The 15605-nt window shown below is 31.4% G+C and overlaps 1 protein-coding gene across 1 annotated transcript; it reads right to left on the bottom strand.

The window, feature by feature from the left end:
* Positions 1-7561: 7561 nt before the first annotated feature.
* On the bottom strand, positions 7562-15164 carry LOC139785649 (insulin-degrading enzyme-like). The gene is made up of 8 exons (XM_071724826.1): positions 15057-15164; positions 11710-11854; positions 11305-11412; positions 11123-11234; positions 10776-10994; positions 10115-10413; positions 8060-8269; positions 7562-7890 (listed from the first exon to the last, which is right to left on the bottom strand). The coding sequence occupies exons 1-8, from the start codon at positions 15074-15076 to the stop codon at positions 7717-7719; spliced, it is 1287 nt and encodes a 428-aa protein (XP_071580927.1). The 5' UTR covers positions 15077-15164; the 3' UTR covers positions 7562-7716.
* Between the last annotated feature and the right edge of the window lie 441 nt (positions 15165-15605).

The raw sequence follows: 15605 nt of genomic DNA, 5'->3' as shown, positions 1-15605 counted from the left end.
TACCAAAAATGTTATATATGCCATATTATGTATAATTTTATCGTTAATTTTTTATTTATCAACGATTTTTCCTACCTAAAAGTACTATTTTGACCCCCCCTTCAACTTTTTTGAAGATATCAATTTGCACTATTTTTTTTTCTTGAACACTTACCTCTGAAGTAAAAAACCTTAAAAGAATTTTTTTTATTACTGCATAGAAAAAAAATTACAAATTTTTGAAGAAATCCATCTCTTTCCTTTATTCTTATTCAAAGTTCATTAAAAATAAAATATTAAATAAACGATGTTTGTCAAAATGACTATAAAATCGTCAACTACAATGTTGACAGATGTTTTGTGAATTTTTTCAGATTTTTTAAAATACTTTAAGGTAGGGAAAATAATGTCGGACGCGACAGACCCACGTATGCACTGTCAAGGTCCCAAAAAACCGTATGCAGCTAGAGGGTTAATTATATAATTGTGCCGTTCTAGCTTTGGTTAAGACTGCGTTTTCTTTGAAAGTAACGGCGCGTGATTTGCTAAGGATTGTACGTAAACTTCACTCAAATAATAGATATTATTATAGAAAACCAAAATCTAGTCCTGACCGTGTAACGACATTTCCTTTGATTTGATTGCGTATATTATGTACACACACCACACACCAATACAATACAAGAATATTAATCTTGTGAAAAGGTGTTCCATTACGAAATCATGTATTATAAATTGCATAATGCAGCAAATATAAATGTCAAAATAACATATATTGTTAATAAAATTATGTTTGTTTTGTTTTTATATTAGTCAATGTATCTTTTAATTGATAAGTACAATAAAACAAGTATAATAAATTTCTTTAATCGATCTAATTTAGAAGATTACACCATCATGATTGAAATTAAATTTTGGATTATTTGGGCAAATGGAAGAGTACAAAATGTGTGTGTGTGTGTGTATACATATATATAAATACATAATATACTTAATTCTCAGCTTCGAATCAATTACATTTAATGTTTTCCTCTTCACATACATGACAATACAATTTTATTTTGATAAGCGATGCCATTTCTCACGTATCAACATCTTGTAACGAGAGCATTGTTAACGGCAATGCATGTCATTTTGTGCTTTAAAGGTGAAAGAGCGCATTTTCTCTCTTCCTACAGACTTTCATTTCAAAATATCGATCTTTACATACAATTTCACATTTATAAAGCACATATCCTAAATCAATATACCGATATTTATTTTTATTTCGCATTATATATAATTTTGGTATAATTCTTGTATACGACTTCGGGGAAAAGAAATTATCACATACATATATGTATTATGCATATATGTATATGTATAATTATACATATAATTATAATATATATAATTATAAAATATGTCCATCTTTTCCTATATAACCTCTGTTTGTATATGTATGTACATTGTACATATACATGTAAGAAAAGTAATAAGAAGTATAATTAAAAAATAATTACAAAAATAACTTTGGCATTGTTTTTTTACAAAAGATAAAATTGCGATTAGCTTATACAATATTTTATATACTAGCACCACAGACGCGCGCTTCGCGCGCGCTATTTAGCTTTAACATTATGCTATTACTATTACACTATTAATTTCTTGATACACACAACTGTCAAAATATACGATGACAGCTGCAAATGAAGTAAGCGCAGCGAGAAAACCAATCAGCATCGCGGAAAAGCGGCAACAATAAATTCGACTATCGACTTAACATGCCTTTTTTTATATAGGATACACTTATATTTTACGATTATTATATTTATATATCATTATACATGGGCAATTTGTTCTTATTTTTTTAATCTTTATTTTTTTACAAAGAAAACGATTGTTTTAATTATGTTTTAATTCGTCTCCTTATTATTTTTCTTATACGTATGTACGAGATTATACAAGAGAAAACAAATATATATAGACATATTTTATATATTTTTCTGATATTAATTGGCGAAATATACTTTTAAAAATATATATTTTATAAAACAAGAAGAAAGAGAAAGAGAGAAAGAAAGAGAAATCAGTGACAATTTTTGAAATCCGCATCATTAAATCTGTCCCTTTTTTTTTAAATACACTGCTAATTAAACATTAATTATTTTAAGTACAATAATTTAAAAGGTCAATTTCAAAGATTGTTATAACATATGTATGTTGATATAATATTTGCTGTGAGTGAAATATTTCATACACACTTATCTCTGATACACAGAGACACACATAATTTAGGAAATAATGACACAGCGATAGACTCTTAAAGCTTCGCTTTAACAAGCACCTTTCTTTGAATTGTGTGCACTGATGAGAAGTGCGTACTCGAAGTATCGATTGACTTCAACGCGTAAATGAAGCCCCCAAGCTCTCGTACGGTAAATAATTTTAAGGTTTCGCTGTATAAATCGCATAATCGGCAATTCTTTATCTTCTTAAATAATATCATGATAAAATTGATAAAAATATTGATAAAATTAATATAAATCACGAAATTATTGTTGTTTTAAATATATATACAATTTTTATTGCGTTATTACATAAAAAAATTACTTAAAAATAATTTATTATCTGCAGTATAATGTATAATTTGATATACATAAGAGAGAAAGAGAAAGAAACAAAATTAATATTTTAAACTAACAATGGAAAAACAAGGGCCAATAATCAAGCGACTAGTAGATGTCAAATTAATATTTATTAAAAGATATATATAATACTGTTCCTAGCACATATAAAATATAAATAAATTATATAAATATCTGTAAAAAATTATAAAAATTTTTAACGTTCATCTCTGAACGCTTTTGTTTTACTAATTAAGCAATATTTTTACAATTATGAAAAAGATATTGAAAAAGAAGAAAACATACATATGTCTACGTATTCCCCATAGGGTAACTCCGGTATATAGGCCGCAGCTAAGGGAAACTTAACTTATCCAGTACTATTTACTATGTTTAAGGCAAATGAATTATACCAATAAAAACTTTATACTGTCTGCTACTATAAAAAAAAATAGAAATTTAAAATATTTATTCTTTGTATTTAATAAAAAAAGCTTTTAGAAACTCTTGCATTTTTACCATATATCCCAGAGGGGTGGGTTATATGATATTCATGGGTGAAATACGTTTTATAAAGATTACAAATAATGATTATAAATAAGGCAATAAAATGTCATAACAAGTCATAAAATGTGTGTAAGAAGTTTATTAAGATGTAAGAATGATAAACAAATTATAAAACTGAAAAATTTAAAAAAGAAAATAGAAGAGCGATAGATGCATTAAAGATTATTGTTATACGATCTAAAAAAAGAAAGAAAAAGAACTCATAAAAGAGTTCGAGTTTTACAAAGTGTCTGTACTATGGCATAAATCCCGCATGCTAACTTGCCGTATATCCTAAACAGGAGGAATATACAAGATATTAAGTTAAAAAATAGCTATGCACTTGTATTTTGCTGTATTCTATCATTTACTATCCCTCTACACTTATGTATCATGAAATAACCATTAAACCTTTTACATTCCCTACAGTAATCATTTTACGCAGGTCGTAACACAAGATCGCGCTTCTTACTACGGTGAGAAATCGATTCAACTCACGACAGTTTCGTTAATATTAACAGTAAAGAACCGAAATTACAACACAATACTAATATGGCATAAAGGCACATAACAGAATAATTGCGAGCAAGTACCTTCATTCCTTCTATTTTTTCTGACATCTGCGGCGTAAAATCCCGCGCGGCGTAAATACCGGAGTTACCCTATATAATAATTCACGAAATCAAATATAGGTACTACATAACAATAATTTAATAATTGATTCAAAGAAAACAGTATATAATAAAAATAATCTTTTAATATCAATATAACATATAAACAAACAAATATAAATAATGACATCTTGCTACAGATATTTAAGTTTATAAATAAGCAAATATTTAAGTTTATAAATAAGCAAATGTTACTTATTTGGTTTAAATATACACCTTTGACTGAAAAGCGGTGTTCCATCTTATATTGTTTGTCATCTTAATACATTGTTATTGCGATAAATATTACCACATGCCTCGGTGGTCGAATTGGTACGACGCCCGCACGGAATGAAGGAGGTTCCAGGTTCGAACCCTGGCTGAGGTAATATTTTTCGCAATGAATTTAATTATTTAATTAAGACGCTTATATATATTATAAGCATCTAAAATTACATCAATTTAAATGACCAGGAATCCTTGGTCGAAACGCGGTGGCGATTCGTCACGACGATTATAATCGTTGCCACGATTATAATCATTGCCAGTATATAGTCAATTAAAAATTCTTAATTGTGTTTATAAATAAGTTTATATAAATTTTATAAAAGAAATGCATAACAATGGTACGATTTCATCAATTTTGTGAATCACTGCATAAATAAATTTTATTAGTTACGTTACATTATGTGCGGCACGTATTAATATACAGTAAAAAAACTTGAGAACAATGCTTTTATCAGCATAGCTTTAGTTTGAAGTGTCTTAACGAGTTAACAAGTGTTTCAAGAGATCAATGACTATCAAGTTCTAAGTAGATTCAATCAATAGTTTAGATTTGAATTATATATCATAAAAGTGTTCTTATTTTTTGTCTACAGTACGGATTCTACGAGCGGAGATATTGCGATGCAAAGTCCGAAATGTAAATATTTGTATTAAGATATGTCGTTATTATTATCATCATCGCCCTCGAAAAATGTCATCCCTTTCCCTTTTCCGACATTCTCAGTGCTAGCAAGCAAGATTTCTCGTTAGCGTTGCATTGAAAAACAAATTGTTGACAATATCGCTAGCGTCTCTGTATCGACAACATCTGTATCATATCTACAATATATGCATGTGTGAAACTGACAATATGACAGGCAATATTTTCGATGAAACACGCTCGCGTTATTATTGATCCAGCAGGTAAATCAGACCGATAAGTCAGGCAGGGAGGACGATTATTTTACATTTCTTTCTATCACTAGAAGACTCAGACCATGTTGCATTTCATATAAAAAAAAAAAAGAAAGAAAGATATTGTAATAATTACATCATTATTTACTATGTGATATTTAATATAACCAGAAAAATTATTTATAAAAATTATATAGTAATTTATTTTGCACAAAGTCAATACTATATGTTGATTAAAATTATAAATACAATCGGGATTATAAAATTAGAATATTAATATTCGAATTACCCAAATAATTTAAACGCTAGAATTTGACTAAGCAAAAATAATTATTTCGAATAATATCTATATTTTAGTACCCGGATGTGTTTTACAATTGTGCATAAATTACAACTCTAATACGTGTACATTACATACATTATATAAAGCGAATATTTATATAAATAAATTTATACATATTGATGTTACACATTAAAGAACATACATGGCGATATTAGATTTACTAGTAAGTAATTATTAAAACAATTTTTATAATAATTTATAAAAATATACGTTAAATGTTAAATTTAATATAATTTTTATATTTTTAAATGTTAATATTCAATTTTTTAATGTTGTACATATTAAAATAGATTAATTACTCAGGAAAAATACTAAATTTTTGTGACATTTACCTCTGCTGATTTTCTTGATTTTCAGAACCTCGCCCATGTCCATTATCATTATGGGAACTTGTAGATGCATAATTTTCTTCAGCTACAAGTTGTATTCTTGCATCTACGTTATAATTTCCAGTTTCTTTATTAGATTCTGAGTGTTTGTTTATATTAGGACATTCAGCCAAATAAAATTTTAAGGGATCTGTTCCATCAAGTGTGTTAATAGACCAACTACAATGTTTGCAGTTTATAATTTTCTATGTTAACTGTAAAGTATTTGTGATAGTCCGGCACTTAATTGTCATGTGTTCTTGTATTTTATCCATAATTTTTTAATGTCCTTTCAGATACTGCTTGACTCATATGGTACTAGCCGAATCACCTTAAATGACTAAAATTTTTCAAAAAAATTTTTTAAATTTATTTTATATATTTTTTATCTCATTGTTTGATACAGGTTATAGCGATCTAAGAAAAAGTTACACAAAAGATCCCACAGAGAATAAAGAAAATTACAACTCGGAACTGAATCGAATTATTAATCAGAGAAACTAATTTCTATCGGATTCTCATACCACTTACTGTTTATCAGCAAGGCAGATTTGATTTTCTTTTATATAACTTTTTTTTAATGATAATCCAATAAGCTTATTAGCAGTTCCCAGGTACGATGCCCATAACCTGCATAAAACATCTGTTATATGAATTCTTTTCATAAATAATTTTGGATAAAACTTTTAATCCTAAGTATTAGGATATAGAAAAAAAAATTGCAAAAAACCTAATGACATAATTATCTTTCATATAAAATGAAGAAATCATGAAAAAGGAGAAATGTTGGAACATGCGGTTAGTGAGCGTACACTACTTCTGTGTAGATCCACATATATATTATGTACCAGACTGCCAACTCCCACGAAATATGGACCTGAAAAGTGTTACATCCCCAGGAATGTCCCAAATCCAGAGATTCAGGTAAATTACTGGAAAGCAAAAGATAAACTAGCTAGAAAGTGGGGGTATGGAAGGACGCAAGCAGATAAGCACCAAAGAGGAACTTTAAAAATTAATATCTCTAGTTATACTTGTGATTGAGAAATCTTCGGAAAGACATTTTAAAGCTAAGAAGACAATCTCTTTTATGAAAATAATTTAAGTGTACAAGAAATACAAGAAATACAAGAAATACAAGAAATTACAAAATGCAATTGTTACACGTAATTGAAATGTTTAATTATTTTTTTACCAAAAAATACATTTTTAAAATTTTCAAACTAATGCTATATTATTCTTTATTTTATTTTAAAACTATACATATTTTTTATTTTATAGAGAAGCGATAGATCCTATTTTTTATATATTTGTAATGACAGAGGCACCGTGCCGTGCTCGTGTCTCTGGCTTGACCAAGTAGCACGGCACATCGATTTCTTCTTAAATCTCTTGTAGGAAGAATGTATAGTATGAATGACATATAATGTTGAATATAATCAATATACCGGGTGTGTGTGTGTGTGTGCGCGCGCGCGCGTTAAGTTAAAATTTAGAAAATTCGAAGGTAGGACATCGATAAATATATTACATTTTTGAGGATTGTATTTTCTCTGGCTATCGCAAATGTAAATAAAAAGTTATTGATAAGGTTATTTGATATCGCAAAATATCTTTATTGCGCAATTTAAGAGTTATATGACATCAAATGGTTAAATTATAACATTTCATAGAAACATAATAGATTCGAAAATATTAATACAACAAAGATAAAATAAAGATAATGATATAACAAACGATAACATAGTTTACAAAAATGACTTTCTGCATGTATCACGCGGTATTTAATAATGTGTATAAATTATACATTATTGCTTACTTATCTAATATACAATAATTTTAGTTTCATAGAAAGCAGATAATATTATTTTACTGTTTTATGCGTGAATAAGATTTGATACAGAAAAATATCGTAATACTAAAAGAGAGAGAAAGAAAGCGAAAGAATTAAAAACTAGCTTCTATTTGAAAAAATAACGAAATACATAACAAACCAAAACTATTATTGTATCATTTCTTCTTACTTCTTAGAAGAGCATCTTTTACTTTTTCTGACTTAGCTTAAATGACATTAAATTGTCAAATTTCTTAATTTTATTATCAGATGAAGTAACGGTAATTCTTCTAGCTGTATCAGGCAAATTCCTTTCCACTGCCATAGCCGTAGGCATCACATGTACCGACAACTTACGTCGAGTATTGATAAGTATATTTTTCTAATAAAGATTATGTTTAAAAAATATAATTAATTTATTATCTATTAAAATCACTTCTCTCAAAAATTTTACGTCATATAAAAAGAATTATATTTTCTATTTGATTTCTCTATAAAACCTTCTCTTTTTCATTGAATGATATAGTCCGCTTATAAAAATAAGTGGTTACCTTAAAGAATTGCAGTAATTGTTTCTGCGTTATTGTCTTTAAGTGTTCTTTTTCAATATTTACTCGATTGAAATTATATGCTTGGCTTTCAATTTCTTTCCAATATAAAGAACCCTGACTAGTTATCGTATCGGGTGCCTTCAAATATAATGAATCTAGACTTTTCTTGTGGTTGTTAAATTTTTCTTTTGGCATAGTAGATATGTGTTTCTGAAATGTTGTTATTGTGATAGTAACAATATTTTAATAGAAACGTAGGGGAGACCGGGGCTAAACAGTCTGGTTTTTTTCGGTGCCGATTTTTATCAACAAAATAAATAATTGAAGTTAAATGTGGTATACCACTGTAAAGAGTGAACCTTTAGCTACAAAATTTATTAAGGAAATTTTTATCTACGTCGCTTTGTTTAACCGGTATAGAGCAAAAACGACAACGGTGGAAAAATTGAAATCTCAAAAATGCCGGGGCTAATCGGTCCCCCCCCGGGGGCTAATCGGTCACACTGCATTTTCAATACATATACGTACATCTAATCCTGAAAAATGATAGGATACATTTGAATAATTGTTTTTTAAGAGAAAAATATAAAAATTTATTTAAAATTTTTATGCGAAACATTATTAAAAAATAATTGTTTTACCTATTCCATAAAACAATTTAGGCACGTGAATACAGAGGTTAACCAAATCGTAAACTCCCCAACGGCACGTCACATTGTCAACGCGGGCAACCACGGGGAACACGCGTGACGGCGTTCCGGTGCCATAGGATCAGCGCGGACCCTCGAGCAACATAACCAAGCCGCGTTTCTCGCGGGGGAGCGATAAATAGCGACAGGGGGGTTGGAAAAGCTCGCGGTGGAGCGCGACCATTTTACCGACTCGACGGCGTCCTCGCGCCGATTCCTCGACGCGCCGACGACGACGACGACGACGGCCACGACCACCACGACGACGACGGCCACGACCACCACGACGACGACGGCCACGACCACCACGACGACAACGGCCACGACCACCACGACGACGACCACCACGACGACGACGACGATGACGACGACGACGACGACGACGACGACGACGATGACCACCACCGACACCACCACCACTACAACGGCGGCGACAATGACGCCGAGACGATGCGGCGAACGCTGGACGATGCGGTCGCACGCGCGATTGTCACTGACACAAGGACCAACAACAACAATTTACCGCGGTCGGGAGTCGGGACGATCTACCGCGCGCGCGGCATGTCAACTCTCGCACGGAAATCGCGGGATTTCAGAGCCGTGCCGTGCCTCGCCGTACCTCGCCGACGTGCCGTGAGCGCGAGCGATCTCGAAAACAACGGTCCGCCATCTTTTCGGTCGGCCAAAACACCCGTTTTGCGACGATACGTGCGTACCATTTCCTTCTTACACAAACTGACGCACGTGCAAGGGAAGACAGAATCACGCTCGAGGGAAACCTAACCTGAAATCGCCGTGAGCTGAAGTCGTGCGCCCGACGCGCCACAGTGATGAGATTAGCCCGATTAGCCCCGGGTGCTTGTAGACTGATTAGCCCCAAACACAAGTTTCAGGTTTGATCGCCCATGAAATATTAGACATCAACGATAATGAAAAAACTACACTGGATTCGTGTTCAGCATGCATTACTCTTTATAATCACGTACTTCGAGATTTGGAGAGCAAATATTATTGCAGATATTACAAAATTTCCACGCGCAGAAAATTTCACTTTCACCTTCCGAAAACACGTTTGCCCTCGTAAAAATCATAACACGGCAGGTAACCTGCCGAAACTCCGTTGGTCACATGGGTACCATAAGCAGCGTTTACAGTGTTAATAGCGAGTTCGCACAATATACAGGTTTCGAGATATTTGATTAGACGTATTTACCCCGTAGACTTTTTAGCCCCGGTCTCCCGTACTCCAATTACTATGCCACATAATAGTTGGAGTGATAAATTGATTCATATAATCATAATATTAGAATATTGCGTTAGAAAATGAAAAAAGACATGTTGTTATATAAGATCTTATTATACTTACAAACATATCTTTCATAAATGAATCGATTCGTTTTTCGACATATCGCGGTTGATAGCCACCTTGTACAGCGACTGTCAAATATTGCATTCCGTTCATCATTATTGTACATATCTTACTAAATACTGTATAGCCTAAACTCTCCGTGGTCCTTAAGGTATTGTAGCAAGGCTCCTCAATAATTTGATTTAAAAGCGATAAAAGCATATTCGATTTCGTTGTTCGTAGACCAATTGCGTAGTACACTATGGTACTAGAAGTTTTCTGCACTTTATTTTCTTCTTCAAATCGAATGTAGCAACCTACAGTAATTATATATCAATACACAACACTTTACGTACTATGTCATATAGAAAATATTAACTCACTAAAAAGCTAATGTTAAATTTCTGAAACAAATTGTAATCCTGATAAAATAACATTAATAATAAATACTTTTTCTTATATTTTTACATATTTATTTTCTATATGGATTGAAATAATTTGTTTTTTATTTTTATTTTTCTTTCTTTATCTTCATAATAATCCTAATGGCAGTATAAGACCATTAGAAAAAACAATAAAATATAATATATTGAAATGTTTCATAATATAAACTGAAATTCTTTAAGCATATAAATTCTTTTAAATTATCATAAATAAGATTTGGTCATGTCAAACTTACCATTTTTTAGTTTAATTTCACGATACAATTGATTTTGCAACAAGGGTACTATGGGAAGCTCTTTAGTTTTCAACATTGACTTAATTAGTTTACCTATACCTTTAGCTTCATCTTTAGTCACGTTACCATATATTAAGCATTCTACATACATTTTGCTGAATAACTTTGGTATAAAGAGCTTGATGAGTCTATCGCAAAGAGATCTATCGGCCCTTAGTGCTATACATCACAAATATTTTAATATGTCATTAATAAGTGCTTTAGTCGTGCTAAGGACTAAAACCAATTTTGAAGAAACAAGAAAAGTTATTTTAAACAGAAAAATATTATTATTCTTTTACACTTACGAGCAATAGATTCTAATAATTCATTATTAAGCCAATGTTGTTCTGCCAACAGCATTTCAAGATAATTCACTGTGTTAAGCTCTATATCATCGAAATTTCTGCACTTGATTTTCTGTAAGCCATTCCAGATAAATTTAATGTTCAATTAAATTAATGAAATTGACTACATTAATTATACATACATATTTTAAGGTTTCAAACCACTTCGGATCAATCTTAAAATTTATCATTTGGTCCATGCTTTTTTCTAACAGAACAAAAGCATGGTCGTCGTAACCATCTATTGTCATCTAATAAAATAATTCGTTTTCTCTTGGATTATATATGCTTTTATATAAAACATTAAATTAATGCTTATTTATATAAAACATTCCGTAAACTTTATTAGAACATTACAGAAAGATAACTGGTCATATTTACGAATAATAATAATTATTAATAAGAAATGAAATCTCAATCCTAAATAAGTAATATTTGATGTACATGAAGAAGCATACGCTTAAACGTTACTAATAATATTAACAAGTCGAATAAATCTATTTAAATAATATACAATATTTTATTAATGTTATTATATATATACTTACTTTTATTCCATATATCGTACTAGTAATTTCCAATTTTAAACCAGCTAAATTAGCTATATGTGTATATTCATTAAGGGACTCATGAAGTAGTTCAACAAATACATTAGTCAAATTGGAACTGAGAGGATCCATGTAGGCGAACGGACTATAAATTAACGACATCACAAACGTTATTTGTAATTATAAAAAAACATCTTCTGTCTATTACATGAGAAGAGATTATAGCAACATTTTAATTTATATTCCTTAACTAACTAAGAAGGTATTTTGAAATAACGACATTCGGAGATAATATGTACATATTAATATAAATACATATAAATGTACAAATTTAGATTTATTTTAGTATAATAGTAATAACATTTCAGAGATAATCAATTTATTACTTTAATTTTATTTAGCACGTATATATATATATATATATACCAGGCCAGCTCAGCGAGGACAGAAACCTCGCGTAGAGCAAAAGGGCAAAAGCTGGCTTGATCTCGATGTTCAGTACGCATAGAGACTGCGAAAGCACGGCCTATCGATCCTTTTGGCTTGAAGAGTTTTCAGCAAGAGGTGTCAGAAAAGTTACCACAGGGATAACTGGCGATATATATATGCACGTATATATATATATATATATATATATATATATATATATATACGTGCATATATATATACATATATATATATATATATATATATATATATATATATATATATATATATACAGTGAATCTTAATGGATGCACCAACTTTTTACCATAGGAGATGAGTTACCGACCGCAACTGTAATGAACCGAACGATCCATAGGTGACACCAGCTTGAATCGACCGCTTCGATCGACGAGTCCGAGGTGATGTACAGGCAAGTTAAAAACTGTGAATCAAATAACGTATATCGTATGTACATACTTTTCTAATATATCCAACTATCTTACGCATTTTTCTTTTTACATATAATTTTATTTAATAACACGATTTTTTATTATTCTCCATCTATGCGCAACGTATTTACCGCATGTACTACGTTTACGCGAGCGTTACTTTTGTAGTAACTTACAATAATTCACTCGTTTACGCAGAGTAAATTATCGTAAGTTACTACAAAATTTCCTTTACGCGAAGGAATTATCGAAAGTTACTACAGAAGTAACGCTCGCGTAAACGTAGTAATATAGTACGGGATCCGGCCGCGTGATTTATACGTTTATCTGTTATTTTATCGAAATGCGATTTTAATAGAAGATTACATATCAGGTCATACATCGCGGCCGGTGTGCCTAGCAAAATCTTGCTGCAAGTACCCTCAATTAGAGCTGTTTTAATTAAATTTTTTAAGACAACTTCGTTCATTTGTTTGCGAAGTAAATGAAGCGTCATCTGAAAGAGAGTGATCTAAAAAACTTGAAAAAAATAGGTTCCCACCTCTCAGTCTGCCGCAACCTCCTGGCAGCCAGATGCAAAAAGGTTCTTTTTTGTTAATTATCAACGTTCATCGTGTATCGAGACAATTTTTACACAAATTGAAGCTAAATTTTTCCTCTACACGATGGAATATGGTTGCCTGCGTAAAAGCTGCCGCAACTAATGGTTGCCAGCATTTGAATGACTCGCTCTCGCCTGCGCGAGCTCTTCAATCTTACAATGTGTTACAATGGAATAATCACAGCAATTTCCTTGAATTTCTTTAATATTACAATAGTTCCTAAACAAGTTTTCAAACATTCCTTTTATAAATAAATTCCGCCGCTCATTCGTCTTCCGACTCGTCTGAACTCGCAACATCATACTCCAAATCATCAGAATTATCATTCGCGTTTTCAGAACTTTCATTCATCGACACGCGCAATACATCTTCGACTTTCAACGGCGTTGGGTACCCAACGAACCACGTTGGTTTCAAAAAACCATCTAATAACCAACCGCAATCTTCAGCGCGTAATTTAATACAACACGGATCTGTAGCATTTTGCCACATCGAATTTACAAAAATTGCGCGTGTCGATAAATGAAAGATCTGAAAACGCGAATGATAATTCTGATGATTTGGAGTATGATATGTTGCGAGTTCAGACGAGTCGGAAGACGAATGAGCGGCGGAATTTATTTATAAAAGGAATGTTTGAAAACTTGTTTAGGAACTATTGTAATATTAAAGAAATTCAAGGAAATTGCTGTGATTATTCCATTGTAACACATTGTAAGATTGAAGAGCTCGCGCAGGCGAGAGCGAGTCATTCAAATGCTAGCAACCACTAGTTGTGACAGCTTTTACGCAGGCAACCATATTCCATCGTGTAGAGGAAAAATTTAGCTTCAATTTATGTAAAAATTGTCTCGATACACGATGAACGTTGATAATTAACAAAAAAGAACCTTTTTGCATCTGACTGCCAGGAGGTTGCGGCAGACTGAGAGGTGGAAACCTATTTTTTTCAAGTTTTTTAGATCACTCTCTTTCAGATGCCGCTTCATTTACTTCGCAAACAAATAAACGAAGTTGTCTTAAAAACTTTAATTAATACAGCTCTAATTGAGGGTACTTGCGGCAAGATTTTGCTAGGCACACCGGCCGCGATGTATGACCTGATATGTAATCTTCCATTAAAATCGCATTTTGATAAAATAACAGATAAACGTATAAATCACGCGGCCGGATCCCGTACTATATTACTACGTTTACGCGAGCGTTACTTCTGTAGTAACTTTCGATAATTCCTTCGCGTAAAGGAAATTTTGTAGTAACTTACGATAATTTACTCTGCGTAAACGAGTGAATTATTGTAAGTTACTACAAAAGTAACGCTCGCGTAAACGTAGTACATGCGGTAAATACGTTGCGCATAGATGGAGAATAATAAGAAATCGTGTTATTAAATAAAATTATATGTAAAAAGAAAAATGCGTAAGATAGTTGGATATATTAGAAAAGTATGTACATACGATATACGTTATTTGATTCACAGTTTTTAACTTGCCTGTACATCACCTCGGACTCGTCGATCGAAGCGGTCGATTCAAGCTGGTGTCACCTATGGATCGTTCGGTTCATTACAGTTGCGGTCGGTAACTCATCTCCTATGGTAAAAAGTTGGTGCATCCATTAAGATTCACCCGGTATATATATATATATATATATATATATATATATATATAGTATGTATGTACATATATATGTACATATATATATATGTATGTATATGAATCTCATTATTATAACAATTAAATAAATTAATTCAGAATTGCAATTTGTATAAGTTGCTAGAATATCTCAAATTCTGATTTAAAATTATCTCAGTATTTTATGTTTGATTAGAACAACAATGTCTTCTTTTATAACCACACTTATCTCATACCTAACAAAGTGGAAGATCATCGTCGCTTTCGGTACACGAAATACATCATCCTTTTTATGCCAAACTTTTACAAGCGATGTATTAATTACAATTTCAGGAATCTTTGGTTGTTCCTATAAAGTTTCACCTGTTAATATGTGTAGAATATACAAATGACATCAAAATTGGTGGTTTATTAGGGCAATGGACAACTCCGTATGCAAAAGTGAGCGTATAAAGCATTCTTTGCATTACAATTTTCTTACTTGTATTGCAGTCTTTTGACTCTATGTTATGTAAATTAATCTTTAAATCTCAGCCATTATTTTTATAAAGTTAATGCAGATATATATATATATATATATATATATATATATATATATGTAGGTCCAGAGGTATGTTCCGGGACTGTTTACGTTTTTTGAAATGTACAGTCCTGGAATATACGCATATATATGTAATCAGATTCAAAAAACTGTCCCGAAAATTGCCGTAGGACATGAATTTTTTCCAGGACAGTCCTGGAAACTGCCAAATGTCCCGGAATATACCGATATAAACAATAAAAGT

The sequence above is a fragment of the Temnothorax nylanderi genome, unplaced genomic scaffold, assembly GCF_030848795.1.
Source record: "Temnothorax nylanderi isolate EJ_2023f unplaced genomic scaffold, tnyl_v1.0 TNYL_tig0853_pilon, whole genome shotgun sequence".
NCBI lineage: Eukaryota > Metazoa > Arthropoda > Insecta > Hymenoptera > Formicidae > Temnothorax > Temnothorax nylanderi.
Note: the sequence above shows the minus strand (reverse complement) of the source record. Positions and strands in the feature narration are given on the sequence as shown.